The sequence below is a fragment of the Equus caballus genome, chromosome 4, assembly GCF_041296265.1.
Source record: "Equus caballus isolate H_3958 breed thoroughbred chromosome 4, TB-T2T, whole genome shotgun sequence".
Taxonomy (NCBI): Eukaryota; Metazoa; Chordata; class Mammalia; order Perissodactyla; family Equidae; genus Equus; species Equus caballus.
The window spans coordinates 96,569,071-96,592,406 of NC_091687.1; the positions used below are offsets into that span (position 1 = coordinate 96,569,071).

The 23,336-nt window shown below is 42.6% G+C and overlaps 1 protein-coding gene across 3 annotated transcripts in view; it reads right to left on the minus strand.

Annotated features, from left to right (window-relative positions):
• Positions 1-23,336, minus strand: part of ATP6V0A4 (ATPase H+ transporting V0 subunit a4) — a 72,811-nt gene that overhangs the window by 37,175 nt on the left and 12,300 nt on the right. The window contains exons 2-9 of one of the 3 annotated variants that reach the window (XM_070265919.1): positions 13,551-13,644; positions 13,371-13,436; positions 10,100-10,233; positions 9,010-9,088; positions 8,634-8,728; positions 3,084-3,209; positions 2,533-2,627; positions 1,158-1,284 (exon numbers count right to left, since the gene is read on the minus strand). In XM_070265919.1, the coding sequence (XP_070122020.1) occupies positions 1,158-1,284; positions 2,533-2,627; positions 3,084-3,209; positions 8,634-8,728; positions 9,010-9,088; positions 10,100-10,216 (639 nt within the window). In that variant the 5' untranslated portion in view covers positions 10,217-10,233; positions 13,371-13,436; positions 13,551-13,644. Of the gene's footprint in view, positions 1-1,157; positions 1,285-2,532; positions 2,628-3,083; positions 3,210-8,633; positions 8,729-9,009; positions 9,089-10,099; positions 10,234-11,600; positions 12,071-13,370; positions 13,437-13,550; positions 13,645-23,336 lie in introns of those variants that run through there. The other 2 variants (XM_070265918.1, XM_070265920.1) reach the window with 2 other exon arrangements.

A 23,336-nucleotide genomic window follows, 5' to 3' on the forward strand; every position in this document is an offset into this window, starting at 1 on the left:
GCTTTCTTCATCCATGAAGTCCCCGCCTAGTCCTTTCTGAATCTCCTAGGTTCTCCTGTCTCTTGAGCCACCAGAACCCAGAATTCATTCTGATCTCATATTATCTGTACGGTGGATCTTCAATGTCAGCAGGCTAAAGTCATCTTTTTCCAGAAGTCTACTCTATAAATACTCTCTACTGCCATGATTATTACGTGTCAAAACATGACAATGAAAAGTGATGACTCAATGTCAAATTCTAAAATAATATTTATAAAGGACAAATAGTGACAAAGGGGGAAATTTAAAATGAAGGGAAAGTGGAAAAAATGATTTCTATGTTATTACTACAACCGTATTAAATTATACCAACCTATGGCTAAGAACTAGAGAAAAACAGCACAAGGGAACAATAAAAATAAAGACGTTAAAGTGGCGGGTGTTTGTGTTTTTCTTTTATAAGCTTCCTTCTTATTTTAAATTGCATTTAATTTAACTGTAAAGTCGTTTTCCATGAAATAAAACTTAAAATTAATTTTTAAACCTCTATTCCAGAAAAGATTATGACTCTTTTAGAAATAAGCCTAGCTTCTTGGAATTAAAAAGTGGACTTAAATACTAACTGGAAGGGTGGAGGAAGCAAAACCCTACAGAATTAACAACAACAAATGTGTGGCACTCAGTGAAGAGCCCCTCAAAATCCTTGTTCAAAGTGTGTGGTCCATTAACTAAGAGCATCATTCAGCAAGTTTGTTAAAAATACAGAATCTCAGGCCCCACCCCGGACCCAGTGAATCAGAATGTGCCTTTTAACAAGATCCCCAGGTCACTCTCAAGAGCCTGTGCACGCTGAAGCTTGAGCGCAATGACCCAAATCACTTCTTAGTTCCTTGTGATTAAGACACAGCTGCTGTCCAGTGTGGCGCTGGTGCAGATAAGTTTCTAGGAACTAGTATAGCTAAATTTCTTGGAGGAGTGAACATTTATGAGGTGTTAAAAAGAATCAGTCCCTGAATTGACCTTTCAAAGGTAAAAAAAAAAGGAAAAGAAATGAAAGGAGGAAGAAAATATATATTAGCTTCATAGAAGTAAAATGTCAGTGTTTGGGAGAATGAAACCCCTCTGGTGAGGGATACAGGAAATTTAAGAGAAAGTGTTCTTCAGCCTGAGATACCCACTGTGACGGGATCCTCGAGAACCATGTCCATCTCGTTGAACTTCAAGTAGATGTTTCCTCGGCAAACGCGCCACAGCAACCTCTCAAAGGAAGCCATCCTCTCCCTGTTTATCACGCCGGCCGTGAACCTGGGCAGTCAGGAGAGGAGACATTACTGAGGCACGTGGAGTGTGGCGCAGGGAGAGGCCCCGTTAGGATGTGAAGATGTGCAACCATAAGATGAAGGACCACCTCCCCCTGAGCAGGAGGCAACAACACAGCTCTACCTGGCAGGGGTCACAAGCCCACTCTGCATCCCAGCCCCGACTTTCCAAAGTCCCTTGTGACCTCATGTTTCCTTGACATATTGAAGTTTCCTTAATCATCTCAATACTATGTATTCACTTATTTGCATTTAAAAATATGATAACCATTCATTATAGCATTGTGGCTAAAAGAAACAAATGTTCAAAATGCTCAATGATGGTCAGTATGCATTTTTACAAATAATGTACTAAGAGTGAAACACACACATTGATTTTTATACATCTCCACTTTTACCATCATCCAGGTATCTAGATAATTTCTGACCCAAATTTTTCATATCAACCTTAAAATGGTTGCTTTCATTGATCTCTTGCTTTAAATGTACATTCATCCTGTATTACTTTCTGATCAAATATTTTCAATACATATTTTTCTTTGAATTTCAAATTTAATGCCCAGTGCCTCAAATGACAGGCCTCCAAGTAGCTACTGAATGAAAAACTAGAATTCCAAAACTCACCACTTTTACCAATTCATCAATTTTACTTGGGCATTCAATGAAATCCCACCATTTGGAATCACCAGACATTTCGCTCACCCCGCCATTTTGCTCCACCTCCCATCACCACACATTTCGATAGGCACAATCGCATCACATTACTGTTACTTGTCGATAACTTGATTGCATAACTACTCATTTCCAATTATACCTCAAACTTCAAGCTCCAAATCTATTGATCATCAAAGCAGTATTTCAAAGATAAGGAAAAAACATATACCCCATAAGCCTCATTCCAAAGCCAGGGAACAGTTGAGAAAACCCATCTGAACAGTTATCCCGCATCTTTCCCACAATGCAAACGTTGCACTTTTCAGGCTCAAGAATGTCAATATCACCTTTAACAAGAAGGTAACACTACCTCAAACTCCACCAACCCGAAAAGGTTATTGGGTCTATTACTGTGTGCAGGCTCTATATTCATGTGACATAGTCTTTATTCCAGGGGCTATTTGTGTGTTCATTCATTCATTCACTCAAACACTCAGGGAAATCTATCACACACCAGGCATTGAGCTACAGACCAGGGACCCATCTACAAGTAACTGTCAGAACATGGAGTTGCACTAACCCCAGCTTTCCGGTCATGTATGCAGGTGTAGCTCTTAACTCCAGGAGACCCGAAGTGTCTTCAATAAAGAAATCATCAGCTAAATTGGTTTCCGTCTGAAAGTCAAAGAACCACTATTTTCACTTAAATGTTTTTAGACTACCTTAAAAGCACTCCACATCTCAAAGTTTTGTCTGTTTTCAATGAAGCTTTAATTTTCCACAAATGCTTAACAGAATTCAAAAAGTAGAGTGCTCCCTGACAGATCAAAAAGCTTCTCCAGTCTCTTCCTACGAAAGCCCCAAGTCTGCTCAAACTAACTGTGGTTTGTTCTGACTTCCACTTCTGTCCCGGCCACTGTGGATGCATACTTTTTAATGAGCGCCACGACAGTCTTGCATTCAGTTCATCCAGTGCCACATTCCACCCAGAATACTCTCCCCCTCACCAACGGCCTAGCCATGGGACAGAAACAGAGTGATTTATTTATTTCCAAACCCGCTAGTTTTCAACATGGAAAATTGAGGCTCTGGGGGAAAGGGCCCTTTAATAAATGGTCCCCAAATAACGACCTCGAAGAAGTCCTGGGTTTTCTTCAGTAGATGCTTGAGTTCCGTCAGTTCTAGGAAGCTTTTCTTCAAAGCCTGGTGGTTCTGGTTGGCTTCCTGTAACTCTCCTTCCAGTTTTTCTAGAGCAGTCTATGCAGGAGGGAGAAAGAAGATAAACCAGGCAGAAAGTGCTACGACATTTACTGTATATCAACCACATTAGATAACTAAATATCAAAGAAATATTCTGTGCACCATAATGTAGCTTGCAGTTGAGAGGCCTGTTCAGTCATAAACTCAATATGATTATAGAGCTATAAGCTACATCACATTCATACTCTCTCTAGGGCTCACTCATTGAATGGGAGGGTTAGGAAACACTCTTGGGGAGGGGAAGCTGGCTTCAGGAAGAAGTCAAGGCATTTCAGCAAATCGCAAGTCTTTCTCCACTTAAAACACTATAAAGGGAAGCTAGAGTGAATTCACACTGTCCAGAGTGACTTCTCACTCTTTAGTGAGTAATTCCTTCTGCCTCAAACACATTGTAATGATCAAATATAAAAAGAGAAACCACCAGTTCTGGGTTGGGCTCTGGAGAGCCAAATACAAGCAAGAGAAAAAGGCTACCCAGAGAAGGGTGAGCACAGAGGCAAGAACACAAAAACAACCTCCCTTCCAAAATGAGCATGCAAAAAGAAGGCGGCTCGCAAAGAACTCTAATGACGAGAAAAATCACCAAGAAAATCAACAATCAAAACACAAGATCACCCTGGGTGAAATTATGTTTATAGAATATAAACACTGAAAAAGAGTTTAAAGTTTTTAAAGAATGTTCAAAGAGATAATGAAGGCATTACTTTCACTAAAAAGAAAAATAAGAAACTATTAAACAAACGTGCTAAAATGAAAGAACAAGCAAATATAAAAAGAAAATTATTTAGAAATCCTGGAAATGCTAAATATAGCTCTTGAAATTCAAAATTGAACAGGTGAGGATCAGCTCTCTACTGGACACAATTTGTGAATGCACTACTGAGATTTAGCAAATAATTTAAAAGTATGAAAGCTCATTTCTCATCTGTCCAAATGTCCATCGACAACAGAACGAATAAAGTGTGGTATATTTAATAAAAGAAACACTATCCAACAGTGAACATGAATTAATTTCAGAAACATGAAACAATATGGTGGCTTAAAAATAAAATGATGTAAGAAAACAGCAAGTTGCAATAGAATAAACAACATGATTCCATTTATATAAAACTTTAAAATGTACAAAGCTAAACCATATGCTATCTGGAAAACTAAAGATTTAATACAACGATGAAGAAACAAGAAAAAAACAAAGTCAAAATTCAGAATAGAGGTTATTTCCAAGACGAGAGCAGTCATGAGAGGAGGGTGAGGAGGGGAAGGGTGGCTGTGGAGGGCACGCCAAGGGCCTTAAGAGCATCACTGTGTGGTCACCTGTCATCCTACACAGGGTGGTGGCACTTGGTGTTTGCTATATTGTTATTCTTTGTATCTTACACATATTTTCTAAAAATTCTACTGTATCAATTCAATACTTAACAAAAACTATTACAAATAAAGCCATATTTAAACACATTGTAGTAAAACTATAGAACAAAGATAAAACTTGAAATGCTATTAGGAGGAAAAAAAGACACAGCCCACAAAGGAATAATCATTCACCCAGCAGCAGAGGTTACCAAGAAAACTCTACTAAGTATGCATCTTGAAATGTTAAGCGTAACTATAATCTATAGCCTCCAAATCAGGAGAAGGGGGAAAAGGGTTGGATGGTATTACAGAAAGGCAAGAAAGAGGAGAAAAAGACAGAGGAAATGGTAAACCAAAAAGCCAGTAAATCAGTAATCACAATAAATGAAAATGGATTAAAGTTACATTAAAAGACAGAGATTATCATGCTAGATTTTTTCTAATTTGTTTGAGTCACTCTCACCAAAGAGAAAAACATAAACAATAAAAAAGATATCCATGCAAATGTTAGTTCTTCACCCCTCAAAAAAGCATATTAATATCAAACAAAGTGGAATATTTAACATTTTTATGATGGAAAATTTCAAACATACGTAAGTGGAGAGAACTGCATAGTGAATCTCATACACTCATCACCCAGCTTCAGTTGCAACCCATTCTCTCCCCTCTCAGAGATAATCACTACCCTGAATTTTGAACACTGACTATAGTGGCACAACGTTGGGGAAAAATGAAATCCCCATTTTTTAACCATTTTCTCTATTCACTTAATGATTCCATTAATAATAATGCTGCCATTAAAATTATTTTGGAGAACAATGCAATAGCTAAGAAATGGTTTACAATGGGATAGTAAATGCAAAAAGTAGAAAACTATAATGTATATTATGGATAGGTAATTATATAAAAATGTGGCTGGTAAGAATAAAGCCTGAAAACAGAAAAATGAAGGCAGTTTTTGCTGAGACAGTGGATTTGTGGGTAGATTTTTTTTTTTCTGAATTAATATTCCCTCTAAGATTGTTACAAAGCCTCATTAGAAATTCTACAAGGCAAGGACCCCAAGCCACTTGTGTACTCTTGCCAGAAGGATTCTCCTCTCTAGGAATTTTGGAGGAACACTCAACTAACCGCCAGATCAGTCAGATCAATCAATCAATCTGTGTGATCAATGGTAAGACAGATATTACTCTCATAAGCTCATGGTGCTTTAATATCATCTTTACAATAAATAATACCCAGAAGGAAAATACTGAGGAAAGACAGTTGGCACAAATCTGATTGTCTCTTGTCTCACTAGTTATCACTACAAATGTATGAGAGCGCACAGTTTCAAAACCAACCAGTCAGCCCACACCAGACTCATTTGGATGAAGTGATTTTTTAAGGTACTGTCTGAAACATACAACCAACTCAATTTAGAAACAAAAACCCTTGCTACCTGTTTAACAAAAGCAAGAAAGTCTCCATGCTCGTCAAGTTTCAATGTAACATCAAAGAAGAGTATCCACAATTATTTGAAAAGGCTGTTAAAATACCCCCCCCCCCTTTTCTAACTACGGATCTGTGCAAGGTTGAATTACCTTTACATACTTCAACGAGAACAACATATCGGAACAGATTCAAAGCCTAACAGACGTGGGAAGCCAGTCTTCTATTGTCACGCATTTAAGAAATTTGCCAACAATGCCACTCTTCTCCCTAAAGTTTTTCTCTTGGAAAATACAGTTATTTTTCATTTTAAAAAAGCTAACGTGTAATGAGATATTATTGTTATTTTTAAATGAATTAATAAATTTTTTTTCAGTTTTAGTTCCTAATGCAGTAAATATCAATAAATATAACCCACATAAATAAAGCTCCTTGGGATCCTCAATAATGTTTAAGAGTATAAAGATGTCTGAACTCAAGAAGTTTGAGAACCGCTGAATCAGCGGGTAAATTATGAAAATGCATATGGCCCAGAAGCCCAATAGACGGTCTGAGGAACTTGGAATTCATGCATCTTGGCATGGCAGGGGAAGGCTTTACAGAACAGGTGGGAATTAAACTGAGCCTGGAGGTGTGGTTAGAATTGAGAAAAGCCATGGGTGTATACACGGAAGGCACTCCAGGCTCTGTTCCTGAGGTACAGTGCGAACAACCGCTTGGAACTGAGAGATGAACCTGAGGCAAGCAGAGAACAATCAAGGGACCAGCCCAAGGAGAGCGAAGGACTTGAGAGGTAGGACAGGGCTGGGCGGAGCAGGCTCTGAGGGCCGAGGTGGACCGGACATAGGTGAGAAGGGAACCACTGTGCATTCCTGAGCAGCGAAGTGGCAAGAGAAAGCAGTACCATGACAGAAATTAGGCTGGTGGTAAGAGGCAGAAGAGACTGGAATGGCTACGAAAAAAGCTGGGAAACCTAGAAAACTATTGCCAAAACTCAGAAGTAGGATTAGGCTGAGAGCAGAAGCGAGAATGACATCCACAGTCCACAAGAACACGTCTAGGTGTTAAGGAGGCTGCAGGAGACGACGGCGGGAGGCTGGTACTGGAAGACCAGTGATAAGATGGAAACTGGAGACGATTTTATGGAGATCCTATTCATACTAGTGAAAAGTTTTCTCCCCAGACATCCAGATTTCAATATGACAAGATCCAAAATATTTTCTAGGGGAGTTGCCAGTCTCATATATCTGTTAGAGTATCTAGATTTCTCCTACTGATGGCTTCAAAAATTTCAAGAATTTTAAGTTACCTTGAAAGAAAAAAAAACACCCAGCAGAGATAAGGCTCGGCTCAGTGAAGCTGTAAGTCCTTCCTCCTGAGGACAAACAAATCCAATTTCGTATCAAGGTCTACAGGGCCTTCCAGGATCTGGCTCTGCCCAGCTTTCAACATTCTCTCCCACCTCCCGCCCCTCCCTCCTCTCCCCACCATCTGCTCTAGAAGCTGCTAGAGGGTATGGCCATCCATATTTTATTTCTCTCTAAGGTGCCTTGCACATGGCAGGCACTCAATGTTTTATAAAAGGAAGTAGAGAAGGGAAAGAAAGGAGGAGAGTCCCACCAGCCATGAAGTCCTTGACGAACGAAAACTGCTTTAGCTGACCTCAGAAGCCAGTCTGAGGAGACGCCTGAATCTAGAGTAGTCTCAAGGCACCAGCTTTTTCCCACCAGACAGATAATTAGGAAACATCCTATTGGATCCAGCAATTCCACTTCTGGGTATTTATCTGAAGGAAACAAAATCTCTACCTCGAAAGGCTATCTGCCTCCCCATGTTCATTGCAGCGTTATTTACAATGGCCAAGACATGGAAATAACCCAAGTGTCCAACAACAGAGGGATGGATAAAGAAGATGTGATTTTGTATATATATATATATATATATATATATATATATATACACACACACACACACACACACCAATGGATATTATTCAGCCATAAAATAGAAGGAAATCCTGCCTTTTGCAACAACATGAATGGAGCTTGAGGGCATTATGCTAAGTGAGATAAGGTAGACAGAGAAAGCCAAATACTGCATGATCTCACTTATATGTGGAAACTTAAAAAAAAGAACTCATAGATACACAGAACAGATTGCTGGTTGCCAGAGGCAGGGGGAGGTGGGGGCGAAATGGGTGAAAGTGGTCAGAAAGTATGAACTTCCAGTAATAAGACAAATAACTCCCAGGGATGTGATGTACAGCATGGAGACAATAGTTTTAAAAAAAGAAAGAGAACATCCCAGTGTGCTAGCATAAGCCCTGTTCAGTGGGACCGTACAGACAAGACCGCACTCCCTATAAGAATCTTATGCCCACAAAGGAAACCACTCCTCAAACTGGGGTGCACTTCCCCAGGGCTGTGTTGGGAGAGAAAAAGAGCTCTCTCCTGGATCAGGAGGAGTGACTCTAAGAATTGGGCAATAGGATTTTCCCGAGGGAGTAACACTGAAAAGTGGACAACTACATAAATCCGCCTCAACGCCTTCAGGAACCGGGTAAAGGATCCATGAGTGGCTCCCAGACTCCCCAGGAGACAGGCTTCATGACTGTCCTTAGCAAAGTGGGGAAGAACCTACCTCCAGGGTAATCATTTCCCGTGGCAGAGGGGTCGGTGGGGACTTCTCAGGCAATTGAACCTCAACCTCATTTTGCATCTCATCTTCCAGAAAACCTGAGGGATGAAACCCCACCAGAGAGCCCAAGGTGACTGCGTTTTCTCATTCCTGAGAAATGAGGTCAAGCAGGGCAGGTGCCTTTTGGCCAGCTGAGCTGCCTGAATCGCCCCAGGACCTGCCGCAGCACATGGATCCCATCTCTAGCCTCCCCCACCCTGTCTCCAGGATCACCTCGTAAAGTATTACAATAGGGACCGGTTTGTTAACCTTGTTCTGCAAACCATTAACCTCCCAGGTGCCCATTCACATTCAGACAGTAAGCAGAAAACTGGCTTACGGAGGATTCTCTCCAGCGACTCACACCTTCTGACTTCATTCACAAATTTCCTTTGGAAGCTGTTCACAGCCACATTTAACTAGAGAGAGGAAAAAATCACAAGGCACACATTAGTAGCAACAGCTGCCAACATATTCCCTTTCTTTATTATTATTTTTTTTTTAATGCTGGAGAACGTTGCTGGAATCATCTTAGGAATAGAGGCTTCCATGCACAAGAGAGATGAGTTACAGGCAAAACACACTTTGATGTTTACACCCAATCCCCAAATGCCTCAGCTCTGGCCTTCTTATCCTTCTAAGACAAACATCCTCCCACAGCTAGGATTTCCTTTCCTTTAGCCGTATTTGCTATCCCAATGAGCCTTGAAGTCCTCAGTGGAGCCAAGAACATAACAGGACCTTGAAAACTACACAGCTCCATGCGATGCATCGCAGTCATCAACACAAATTCAGCATCCTTGGGGTGGCGACCCTCAACCCTGCCCAAAAAATGTCACTGGGGAACTGCCTCACGGCAGGTCCTGTGCTAGGGAGTAGGGACGCAAGGAACAAGACGTGATCTCTCCATGCAAGAGCTTGGTTCTGACCTTGGCCTTGGCGAGGATCTTAAACTGCCCCCGGGAAACGATACCCTGACATCACACTCAAGACAGTCTAGCCTTACAATGTCACTCTAGGGAGACTGTGGATTCTAGGACACTTTGTCCTCAGACCCACTGGTCAGGAAGAATAGGTATCTGTCCTGAGAACAAGGTTTGGTAACCCACGTGCCCACTGGCTATATCCACCTGCCCATTGGCTATATCCAATGCCTTGAAGATGCTACGCAGGAAGTAAAATACAACCCATCTAACACATAGTGAGTGCATTAGTTTCAAAACATTCCTCTAGAGGAGACACGCATGGAGGAAGGGAGATCGTTTGCAAGTCACCTGCCCGATGTTATCGCAAATCTGAGCCAGAAGGACTGGAACCACTGAGTTCCGTCTATTCGAGCTCAGGGCTCTTCTCCCTGCAGTTTGTTCACTACCAAGAAATGGTATGAAAGCATTCTCCAATATCACTCCACCTTCCTCCTCAGTACTTACATCTTTGAACTGAACCAATCCAAGCTCTCCAAGCTCAGCCACACAGCAATAGGCAGCCTCCACCTGGAGGAACAGCTGTGACAGACACATCTCCTCACTTCGAAACACAGACGCCATCTTGACCCAGCCTTGGTCTGCAGGAGACAAACAGATCTGAGGTAACAGCTGTGCGGAAACCTTGGGATGGAAACTGTTTTTAGTCGAGTTAAATTAAAATCCAACAGGAAAAGGAAAGATCCAACAGGAATCTCTCCTGATTTTAAAAGTATAAACCAAAAACAAGATGGCACTTTTCACCACCCCATCAGATTGGCAAAGGATTGAAAAACATGATTAAAGACTCCCGCTGTGGAGGAAGCAGGCATTTTCATTCACTTAGCAGTTGAAGAATAAATTTATGCAGCTTTTTCAGAGAGCAACTTGTCAATATCAAATTTTATACGACTCATACTGGAGATTTCCACTGCCCTTCATCCAGATAAACTCGGAGATGCATGGGAAAATGGGTGCACAAGGGCATTTCTGATAACATTGTACCTGATAATTATAACCAGTGGATCTAACCTGGACATTCATCAACAGAGGAAGGATTAAACCGATACCACAGAGCCCTGTGTAGTCAGCAGGAATGAAATAAATCTGTATATCCTCTATATAAAAAAAGGATATTCGTCAGAATCCGTTCCCACCACAGACGCTCCAGACTGCCCTACTGCTGCCAAACCGAATTGTTTTCCCCAAAGCCTAGCCTTCTGGAAGAAGGATCGCATCTCCAGAGGGAGCCCCTTTCACCCCATGTCACTTTATAACCTGTAGACTATCTACTATTTGCCGGACACGGGGTCTATCCCTCCTATCTTAATCCTTCTGTTGTCCCATTTCCCCACAGGATACAGTCTAAAACCCTTGACCTGGCCAACAAAAGGCAGCATAATCCGGCCTCTCTGCCTTCCCCTCCAGCTTTATGTCTCTTCATGCTGCCTGCCAGACACTTGGAATTTCTCCCTGCGCTCCCTCCTGCCCCAGGACCTTTATCCATGCTTTCCCCTAGATTTGGAACCTCAACCTCTTCCTCCCCACCCTGCATCACCCCGACACCTCACATAATCCTGTCATTCCTGGGGTCTCCATGTAAGGATCCTCTTCCTCCATGAGCCTTTCCCGGTCACCACCAAACCCCAAAGAAGGAAGCCCCCTCCTCCATGCCCCCAGATAGAAACCATCTGCAACTACTTGCTTAAGGTCTGAATTGCCCGCTAGCCAGAAAAATCCATGAGGTTAGACCTACGTCATCTTTTTCATCCTATCCCCAGTCTAGCTCAACCATAAAGCAGATGCTCCACGAATGTTTCCCCCTTTATAGACTAATTTTGCCTTTTGACACGCAGATAAATCCACTTTTCAAACCGCCCTTTCTGAAAAAGAAGGCAATGTTTTCACAGAAAAGAGACATAAGACAGCTTCATGCAGACCGCAGGGCGCAGGGTAAGGACCTTCCTACCCCAGCTGCATCCGAGCAGGTCCCGGGCTGGGGGTCTGGAGCGGGCGCTGGGGCTCGGCTCTCCGGCGGCTTCCTTCCTCCGACCCCTGGCAGGGAGCCCCCGGGGCGCGGCGGCGGGCGACGGGCGGGTGGGACCAGCCCGGCCGGGGTTCCGCAGGCGGCGACTAGCCACTCCCGGCTGCTTCTCCTTCCCAGGCTCTGTTGTATCAACACCGGGCCCGTAGCGGACGAGGACAAACCTGCCGCGCCGGCTGGCCCTGCTCAAACCCCTTCCTCCCCCGCCCCACCTGTGCCCTCGGCCACGACCTTGGGGCCCCACCAGGAAGCAGTGACTTTCTTCTCGGAGGAAAGTACCTCACCCCCCGCGGAGTGCGGGGTTTGGGAAGGGGCCTCAGAAGGGCGCAGAGACAGCCTTCCGAGGCATCCACCCAGGGCACCCAAACACTCCCTCTTCTCATTGCACAAATGAAAGAACATTAAAAAAAGTTTTGGAAAAGAAAAAAAAAAATCACACCATCCTATCAACAATTATTTTCAAAACCTCTTTACTTCCAAAGAAGAATAGACAGACAAATCCGTATAAATCCGCACTGGCTAAAATTCAGCTTCCAGGCGGCCCAGGTAAAAAGAGACAAGGCCAGACACGATATGCACCCTCATCTCCCTGAGCACCCCTGTTGTCCCCATTTATTTGGCGGAGGGGGAAGGCGCAGGGAGGTGAACCGAGTAGGCCCTTTGCTCTGGCCCGGGGTTACTCTGCAGGACCGCCTGAGTTCACGTCCATGAGCCCCGCAGAGCTGTTTCTCCAGGTAGGGTGGGTAGATCCCCGGCATGCACCCACCTGGGGTGCCTGTGAAACGTACCCCAGAATGAAGGGTGCTTTGTTTTTTTACTTTTTATTCTGGAAAAATTAAAGCATCTGTAAAAAGGAACCCCCACGTCCAGACCACTGAGCGGTCAACACCTATTGAATTGTGCAGCCGTCCACGCCCCCACCCGCTTCTGCCTGCCTCGGATTATTTTGAGGCAAATCCCTTACATCATATTCTTTCTTTCAAAATATTTTAGTATGGGGGCTGGCCCCGTGGCCGAGTGGTTATGTTCACCTGCTCTGCTGCAGGCGGCCCAGTGTTTTGCTAGTTCGAATCCTGGGCGCGGACATGGCACTGCTCATCAAACCACACTGAGGGGCGTCCCACATGCCACAACTAGAAGGACCCACAACGAAGAATATACAACTATGTACCGGGGGGCTTTGGGGAGAAAAAGGAAAAACATAAAATCTTTAAAAAAGAAAATAAAAAAAATATTTTACTATGTATCTCTAAAAAAATAAGGATTCTTTCATATATATACATATGTATACACATACATGTATACTTAATACCATGGTTATGCCTAAAATTCAACAACAATTCCTTAATATCAAATCTCATCAGTGTTCAAATTTCCCAGGGTATCTGAGATGTGCCCTTTTTAATAAGCCCCGAGGGTGATTCTTGTGCGTGATCAAATTAGAACCAGTGCTTTTGGGAACACGGGGTGAAAAATCTAACTTTGGCTTTGGGGAGAGCAGGCAGGAGCAGGGTGCAGAGAGTTTGGAATGATCAGCTAAGAAGAGGCAGCGATTTGGGGCCTGGGCAGTGGAAAGAGCGGGTCGCCTATAAGGAGGCCCTGTCGGCAAGGTACTGCTTGGGCTTCTCAAGGAGCAGAGCTTGGCCGCACCCACCCATCCCAACGCAGCAGAGCCACCCAAGAATCCAGACTCACCTGGGCAAAGTTCCGAAGGCTGAACTCAGGATTCGCAAAGCAGAGCAGGAGGATTAGAACTGAAAACTGCAAAAGGAATCACCAGTGTTGATTCTGCCTGTCCCATCAGATGAGCTCTGGAGGCAAGAGGAGCCCCTGCCCCGGTTAGTGCTCGCTCCTCTCGCCCCTTCCCCAGCCCACCTCTCATTCTGCTCCTCGCCCCAGCTGGGGTTGCTGTGTCTTCCGGTCAGCAGGTGGAGCTAGAGTTCTCAGATGTCCCGATGCCCGGGAATCACTGAGGAGCATGCAGAGAGAAAAGGAACATCTTGACGTTACGAGCAGAGTCAAGAGCCACTCTGCCTGACTCAGGATCCCAGCTCTGCCGTTTACCATGCGCAACCTTGGGGACGCTATTTAACCTCAGGGCCTCAGTGTCCTTGTCAGCAAAATATAATAGGATATTGGATAATTATTTAGAATGTGTAAGTACAGGAGGGAGAGGATGTTTTTAAGGTTTGCCTTTTTTCTCCTAAAGCCCCAAGTCAAAGGTGCAGAATGCCAGCACACTCACACAATGCTGGCAGGACAATACGTTAGTGCACTCTGTCTAAAAGGCAATTTGCATATGCTTTGACTCAATAATTCCACTTTAGAAGGCTCATCCTAAAAAAAATTTTTAAGGATGTAAACCAAAATTTAACTACAATAATGTCCACTGTAGCATTGTTTGTAATAAGGGCATAATTGTAAACAACTTGAATTCTTTCATCCGTTCAAGAAGTATGCGTCAAGACTCTTCTGTGTGCCCGCTCTGTCCTGGTCTCTGAGGCTAGGACAGTAAGTAAGGGACAAGGCCCTGCCCCTCGTGAAGCTTATGTCCACATGGAAGGAGACAAGTAGTAAACAAGGAGTAAGTTAGCAGGATAGCGAAGCGCTGAAAGTGCAGTGGTAGAAAGATAGGCTCCAGAGAGATGGAGAGACGCTGCTGTTGAGAAGCGGTCAGGGGACGCCTCTCTCAAAGGCGGCCGCTGAGCTGAGGCTTGGAGCATTAAATGAGGCAGGCTTGCAAAAAGGAGCTGCAGGAAGGGGATTCCAGGAAGCAGGAACAGCGATGCAAGAGCAGAGTGCGTCAGCCCACTAGCTAATTGAGTGCTATTGAGCGCTCCCCATGTGCTGGGCATTGCTTGCGTGGTTTTAGAACACATTTAAGTACTTCACATGCAGTAACCCATTTAATCTTTCCAACCACCCTGTGAGGTTGGCAGTATTCCTATTCTCAAGTTAAACATGAGGAAATAGAGGCACAAAGAGGCTAAGTAACTTGCCCGAGGTCACACAGTCACTCACACCAGGTCACCTGACATCAGAGTCTTTGTTTACAACTACTGCACGATATTGTCACATGGTCTGAAAAGGCTCACACTGGGGGCCGGCCCGGTGGCACAGCAGTTAAGTGTGCATGTTCCACTTTGGCAGCCCAGGGTTCACTGGTTTGAATCCCGGGTGTAGACCTACGCACCACTTGTCAAGCCATGCTGTGGCAGGCGTCCCACATATAAAGTAGAAGAAGATGGGCATGGATGTTAGCTCAGGGCCAGTCTTCCTCAGCAAAAAAGAGGAGGATTGGTGGCAGATGTTAGCTCAGGGCTAATCTTCCTTAAAAAAAAAAGGCTCAACATGTTCTAGAAACAGAAATGAGGCCAATGTGGCTGGGCTACGTGGGGGCGGGGAGAGGTAGGATGAGGTGTGTCAGAGTGGAGGCCGGGGCCAGGCCATGTGAGGTCTGACAGCCAATAAGAAAGTTGGATTTTATTCTAATCACATTGGGAAGGCCTTGGAAAATTTGAAACAAGGGAAAGACATTTCTTGATTCACATTTTTTTAAAAATTATTTTGACTTCTGCTTCTGGAAAGATGGAGTAGAAATACTTTTTTTTCCCAATAAGTAAAACTAAAAACCCTGAACATTATATATACAGCAAACGTTAGAAGTCTCTGAAAAGTGGAGAGAAGAAAAACCTTCTAGGGACCTCAGGGCCTGAAGAACGACAGAGGGACGTTCTCTGGGGTTTCTGCTGCCACATATATTCTAGATGTGGTACTGCAGAAGCCAGCAAGATGTGCAGACAAAGAAGTTCCAAAGAAAGCTTGCTCTCTCCAGCCAAAGGACCAGGAACGGGGCAGCCTAGCAGGAAAGACCTTTAGATAATGGTCACTCTAACCCAGCCGAGGACCATGGGAAAAGTGTGGTCCCACACCCACCATGGCAGCAAAGCCCAAATGGAGAGCTCTCTGCTCTCACCCAGCTGTGCCAAAGCGACACCTGCAGTGTGGTGTCAGACAGGGTCAGGTGGGGAGTCTGAACCCCCAGCCCCACCCTGTGGTAACAAGACACCCCTTGCTAACCCGTGCTGGGGTGGTGTCAGAAGAAACCTAACCAGAACTTTCACCACTGCCCATTGGTAATGAGGCCACCCACTCCCCAGGGCATGGAGGTCATGCGGGGAGAAGTAACCAGGCGCATCTGCTCCTCCCAGCCAGGGTGGCATCAGCTGAGGTCTAGTGAATAGAAGAATCAAGTGGCGAAACCACTTTACCCGATTTCAAGACTTACTGTACAGCTACAGGAATCAAGATTGTGGCATTGGTGCAAAGACAGACATACAGGTGACATGTAGGACAATAGAGAACCTAGAAATAGCCCCGCACGAGTCTGGTCAACTGATTGTTGACAATGGCGAGAAAGCATTCAGCAGAGGAAGGATAGTCTTTCCAACAAATGGTGCTGAAGCAACTGGACATCCGTAAGCCAAAAATTGAATCAAGACATAAACCCCACACCTCACACAAACATTGACTCAAAATGGATCATAGATAAATTAAAAACGTGAAACTGTAAAACTTTTAGAAGAAACATTTTCAGAACTGAGGGCTTGGTGAAAAGTTCTTAGACAGGACATCCACAGCGCAATCCATAAAAGAGAAAAACTGATTAAAAATATTTTTTGCTGTGCAAAAAGCTTCTGTTAAAAAGATGAAAAGGTAAGCTATGGCTGGAAGAAAATATTCGCAAGCCACATATCTACTAAAGGACCCGTATTTAGAATTTATAGAGTTCTCAAACTTCAACAGTAAAAAAAAAAAAATCAAATAATCCAATTAGAAAATGGACCAGAGACATGAAGAGACTTTTCACCTAAGAGGATATGCAGATGGCAGATAAGCACATGAAAAGATGTTCAGCATCGCTAGCCATTAGGGAAAAACAGATTAAAACCACAATGAAATATCAGTATATATCTAGTAAAACAGCTAAAATAATAAATAGTGACAATTCCAAATGCTGGCAAAACTGTGGAGAAATTGGGTCTCTCATGCATTGCTGGTGGGAATGTAAATGGTACAGTCACTCTGAAAAATATTTTGGCTGTCTTTTGAAAGACTGAACAAATAGAAATACCGTACGATCCAGCTATCCCACTACTGGGTATTTGTCCAAAGAATCTGAAATCAACAATTCAAAGAGGTTTCTGCACCCCTATGTTCATCACAGCATTATTCACAATCACCAAGATGTGGAAGCAACCCAAGTGCCCATCAACTGATGAATGGATAAGATGTCGTATATATATATACAATGGAATACTACTCAGCCAGAAAAAAGACAAAACCCGTTTGCAACAACATGGATGTACCTTGAGGGTATTATGCTAAGGGAAATAAGCCAGACAGAGAAAGACAAACACCGTATGGTTTCACTTATATATGGAAATAAACACATAGATTAGGAGAACAGACTAGTGGTTACTAGAGAGGGGTGGCAGGAGGGAGAAGGGGCAAAGGGACACATATGTATGGTGATGGATGAAAACTATACTATTGGTGGTGAACGTGATGCAGTCTATACAGAAACTGATATATAATAATGTACACCTGAAATTACACAATTTTATAAGCCGATATGACCTCAGTAAAATAATTTTAAAAAATAAAAATAAAAGACTAAACATGCATTTTCCTTATGACCCAGCAATCACATTCATGAACCTTTGTCTCAGAGAAATGGAAACTTATGTTCACAAAAAAAACCTGTACATTGGGGCTGGCCTGGTGGCGCAGCAGTTAAGTTCGCATGTTCCGCTTCGGCGGCCCGGGGTTAGCTGGTTCTGATCTTGGGTGTGGATGTGGCACTGCTTGGCAAAAAGCCATGCTGTGGTAGGCGTCCCACATATAGAGTAGAGGAAGATGGGCATGGATGTTAGCTCAGAGCCAGTCTTCCTCAGCAAAAAGAGGAGGATTGGCGGTAGTTAGCTCAGGGCTGGTCTTCCTCAAAAAAAAAAAAACAAAAAAACCTGTACATCGATCACAGCAGCTTTATTTGTAATAGCCAAAAAGTGGAAACAATCAAAATATCCTACTTGTGGTACATCCATCCCATAGAACACTGCTCAGCACTAAAAGCAATGAACTATTGATAAACACGACAGCTTGATGGGTCTCAAGGTCATTATGCTGAGTGGAAAAAGCCATCTCCGGAAAGGTCACATACTGTATGATTCCATTTATATCACGTTCTCTAAATGACAAAATTATAAAGGTGGAGAACAGATTAGTGGTTGCTGGGACGTGATGTGTGTGAGAGAGAGACTGGGAAGGCGTAACACGAGGGAGACATGGTGGTGGTGGTTACATGAGTTGTTGTTCTTGTATGAACTGTGGTGCTGGTTATATGAATCTATACATATGATAGAATGACATAGAACTATATACACTCTTTATATCATTGTCAATTTCCTGGTCTTGATATTGTACTGCGGTTACGTTAAGATGTAACCAATAGGGAAAACTGTGTGATGGGCACACTAGACCAATGTGTACCATGTTTGCAACTTTCTGTGAAATCTATAATTATTTCAAAAGGAAAGATTTTTTTTTTAAAAGATTTCAATAGGAGCAAAGGTGACTTGTGCTTAGGTGGCATTATATAGTGGAGAGAAGGCAGAAAAAATTCTCTAGAGATGTGTGTTCTAGATCAAACTAGCCCAAGAGATTTGAGTGGTCTTGGAAAGATAACTCCCCACCATGAGACTCAGTTCCCTCATAGCAAAATGAAGATATTGAGCCAGATCAGTGGTTTTCAGACTGGTGAAACTGGTGCACAGGACTGGTGCAGAGAACCCTAGAGATTTTGCAAAGCCCTCTTCAGAGGCCATTTGTGGGCAAGAGGCAAAGAAAGAGTTAAGATGCCCTGCTTCATCCCAAGCAACACTTTTATCTATGGCATTGCTGCATAATTTTTTATGTTTTTTTTTTTTTTTTTAGTGAGGAAGATTGACCCTGAGTTAACATCTGTGCTAACATCCCATCCTGTATTCTGTATGTGGGATGCCACCACAGCATGACTTGATGAGCAGTGTGTAGATCCACGCCCAGGATCCAAACCTGTGAACCCTGGGCCGCCGAAGTGGAGCACACACACTGGGCCAGCCCCTGCATAATTTTTTTGAACAAAGGATTTCCTGATTAAAAATTTTCAAAGCTAGAGGAGAAAAAAAGAAAGAAAATAAAAAACAAACGATTCTGAAAGCTGCATGAAGAAAGGATTAGTAAAGGACAAGAGAGGAAGCTAGTTTGTCAGGAAGGAATTTAAATGATTTCAATGAGAGCTGGTGGTCCATCCTTACACTATAATTGGTACAAACAACAAAGCAGCTTCTATAGACATCATGTTCTGAATTTTTAAATATTTAATTTTTTGTGATAAGTATATATAATTTTGTAAAAATAAATTGTAAATCTTTGGGACAGAGATCTTAAGAAGTGAAAAACAGGGGCCGGCCCTGTGGCCAAGTGGGTAAGTTTGTGTGCTCTGCTTCGGCGGCCCGTGATTTCGCCAGTTTGGATCCGGGGCATGGACATGACACCACTAGTCAGGCCATGCTGAGGCGGCGTCCCACATAGCACAACCAGAGGCACTCACAGCTAGAATATACAACTATGTACTGGGGGGCTTTGGGGAGAAGAAGAAGAAGAAAAAGAAGAAGAAGATTGGCAACAGTTGTTAGCCCAGGTGCCAATCTTAAAAAAAGAAAAAGAAAAAAACAAAGAAGTGAAAAACAATATAAATGTTCAAAATTAAGGAAGTGATTAAATAAATTATGACACATCTGTGGGATAGAGCACAGCGCAGCTACTGAAATAGTACCAAAAGCATTCTGTTGACGAGGAAGTATGTTCTAGGTACATTGTTGATGAAAAAGTACTTTATCAAATGGTATGTAGAGTATTATTAAATTTTTGTCAACATGTGTAATCTGCATTGAAAGATATGGGCAGAGCTGTCCTGCAGTCATCATGGTGGGTAGGATTTGGGGTATTATTTACGTGCTTTGCCTTTTTCTTTCTTTCTGGCATCTCTGTAACAAACAGACAAAGCTTTTGTATTACAGGTCTGAAACGTATATACTATATATTATATAACATCTCTTGGGCAGCATCCCGTAATCAAAGCATGTTAATCCTTCTGTACTTAAATAGATACATTCTCCCTATGAAGAATCAACAAAAAACATACACAGCCCATGTTAGATCAGGTCAGATTGTGCTGCCAAGTTCCTAAAAACTTTTTTGGTTTCAGAGCTTTATGGATTCTGAATTGCAAGTGAGAGATTATGGACCATTAAAACAAAAACAATACAAGAAACTCATTTGAGGGGAAATTTAAGTCCTTCGTGATACAGTGTTACAAAGCAAAATGTCAACTTGAGTGGGCATCACATTCATAAATGGGCAAGTAATAAATGGATATGGAAACAGACCAGAAAGCAGAAGTCAGGTCCAGTAATCCTAATCTCAATGGCTAACACACAGATAATGCTTCCTATGGGCTAATTTAAGACAAAACGCTAAGAAATAAGTACTATTCAGACCCTGATTGTTGTTATTTTGTTTGTTTGTTTTATAGATTAGGAAACTGAGGCAGAGAGAGGCGACCTGATCAGGGTCGCTCAGTTAGTAAGGGGTAAAGTGAGGACTTGAACCCAGATAATGGCTCCAGAGCTGAGACACCCTAGTCTCAGGAATCAAATTATTAAACAACCACAGAGACAAACGTGTAATAACTGGGATGGACGTGCTGAAGCGGGGAGCACGGCTCTCTGAGCTGCATAACCCGACCCAGTGCAGGCTCAGGAAAAGCTTTCCTGAGGAAAGAAGGCGGTATAAATAGGGCGAAGAGAAGGAGGGAGGCTTTGAGATGGGGCTGGGGAAGTGGGCAGGATGAGGAAGTCAGGACCCGGTAGACGCTATTAAAGATGGTGTCTTTATCCTAAAAGCAACCAGAAGCCCTTGACAGGTGTTAAGCCTGTGGGATGGGGGTAAACGATACAGCTCTGAAAGCATATTTCTAATTACAGAGTGGGTTGGAGGCGAGGCAAGAGAAGCAGCAGGCAGACCAGTTCCGAGACGAGGATAATGGTCCAGGCAAAAGACGAAATGTTTTTTCTTTTTAATGTCCCGTGTGACAAAATGGAAAGTACACATGAAGCATTTTTGCAGCCTAGTGAAGTAAGAAAAGCAATTGTCTGAGTTGCAAGCTGAATTAGCTGCTATTTTCACGAACACATTTCTACTTGAAAGGACAGCTGAGAAACTGTGGTTATTCAGACTCCGGCATTTGGCAGGCATTTTCTCAAAAATGATCCAAATGATTCTGTCACTTCAAAGGAAAACAACTGACAGTGTTTGTTGCCCATGACAAGATTCTAACTTTCAAGTAACAATTAAAATTTTGGAAAACTTTTATCTGCCACCATGAACTTGACAGTTTCCCAATACTAAAAACTTTTCTGATGAAGATATTTCTGTGGGTATATTTATAAACGTGATTTTTTAGTTGCCTTGTGTAATGAAATGCGACAACATTTAGAAGATCTGCGTAACTCAATGAACCAATATTTTCCAAATGACCAAAGCATAATGTTATAACATCATAGATGGGCAAATGATCCATCGAAAGTACATGATTAACCAATGGATTTTAATGAAAATGTCATTGATTGGTTCCAGATTCCAAATGCAACTAAACTTTTAAAAATTATTACTTGTCAAGTTTTGGTGTATTATCAAAGAAAAATATCCACAACTATCTGAAAAGGCTAGTAAAACATTTTCCCCTTTTCTTAAACTATATATCTATGGCAGGCCATATTTTCTCCATATATTTCAACAAAAATAACATATAGCGACAGATTGAGTGCAAAAGTAGAAATGCAAAAGACATCCAGCTGTCTTCTATTAAAGTCAGACATTAAAGAGATTTGAAAAATAAAACAATGCCACTCTTCTCAGTAAATTGTTTGTTTTGGAAAATACAGTTACTTTCATAAAAATATCTATTTATATCAACACACAACTGGTTTAATATTATTTTAAATGAGCTAATATGTAAGCATTTTTTTAATTTCTAAGGTTTAATTTCTAGTGGTAAATATCGGTAGACAGAATCCACATAAGCCAAAGCTCTTTGGGTTTCTCAACCATTTTTAAGAGTAGAAAGGGGCCCCTAAACGAAGACATTGAGCATCCCTGGCCTGGGGAGAGGATGGAGGGGTGTCAGCTTCCTAGGGATGCCTCAACACAGAACCACAGACTGAGTAGTTGAAACAACAGAATTTATCATCTTCAATAGTCAAGACTTGGAAGCAACCTAGGTGCCCATCAAGGGACGAATGGATAAAGAAGATGAGGTATATATACACAACGGAATACTATTCAGCCATAAGAAATTATGAAATCCAGCCATTTGTGACAACATGGATGGTCCTTGAGGGTATTATGCTGAGTGAAATTAGTCAGAGGGAGAAAATCAAACACCGTATAAGCTCACTCGTAAGTAGAAGATAAAAACAACGACAAACAAACACATAGCAATGGAGATTGGATTGGTGGTTACCATGGAGGAAGGGGGGAGGAAGAGGGGGGAAGGGCAAAAAGGATGATTAGCTCACGTGTGAGGGGATGGACCATAATTAGTTTTTGGGTGGTGAACATGATGTAATCTACACAGAATTTGAAATATATTACAATGTACATCTGAAAGCTATATAATGTTATAATCCAATGATACTGCAATTTAAGAAATAAAATAAATTAAATAAATAAATAAAAATTTATCATCTAAAGTTCTGGAGGCTGGAAGTTTGACATTAAGGTGTCGGTAGGTTGATTTCTTCTAAGGGCTGTGAGAGATCATCTTTTCCATGCCTCTCACCAAGCTTCTGGGGGTTTGCTGTCCATCTTTGGGGTTCCTTGGCTTGTAGAAGCGTCACCTGATCTCTGTCTTCATGTTCACCTGGGTGTGTCTCTGTCCAAATCGCCCCTTCTCATATTGGATTAGGGACCCAGTCCACTCCAGTCTGAGAGTGACCTCATCCTAACTAATTACCTCTGCAAAAACCTTATTTCCAAATAAGGTCACATTCTGAGGCACTGGGATTAGGACTTCAACATACGAATTTTGAGGGGACACAATTCAGCTCATAACAAGGAGGAAGCCATGAAGTCAGGCCTGAGCACGGGAGAACTCAAAGGTCTCAAGGTAGAGGATGGACAAGAAACGGAGAGGGGGGAGTATAATTGGAAGAACGAGAATTCACGAGGAGAAAGTGTCTCATGAATCATGGAGCGGTCATGCAAGAGGAGGACTGAGAAGCATCTGGAGGTTACTGGCTGACCTACTTCAGGGGAATGAAAGGAGCAGGATTCAAAGTAAAGGCTTTGGAATTGGAGAGTCAGTGCTGGTGAAGAGAAGATACAGAACTCTTTCAAAGGATCAGGCTGGGAAAGGGAAGGAGGGAGCAGGGCGGTGGCAGAGGAGAAAATAAAGCATCATTGGAGAGTTTTATTTATTTTTTCAAAGAAAGAGACAATTGATAATCCAAGAGGATCCTGTGAGCTCTAGTCACACAGCACATCTAGAATGTGGCA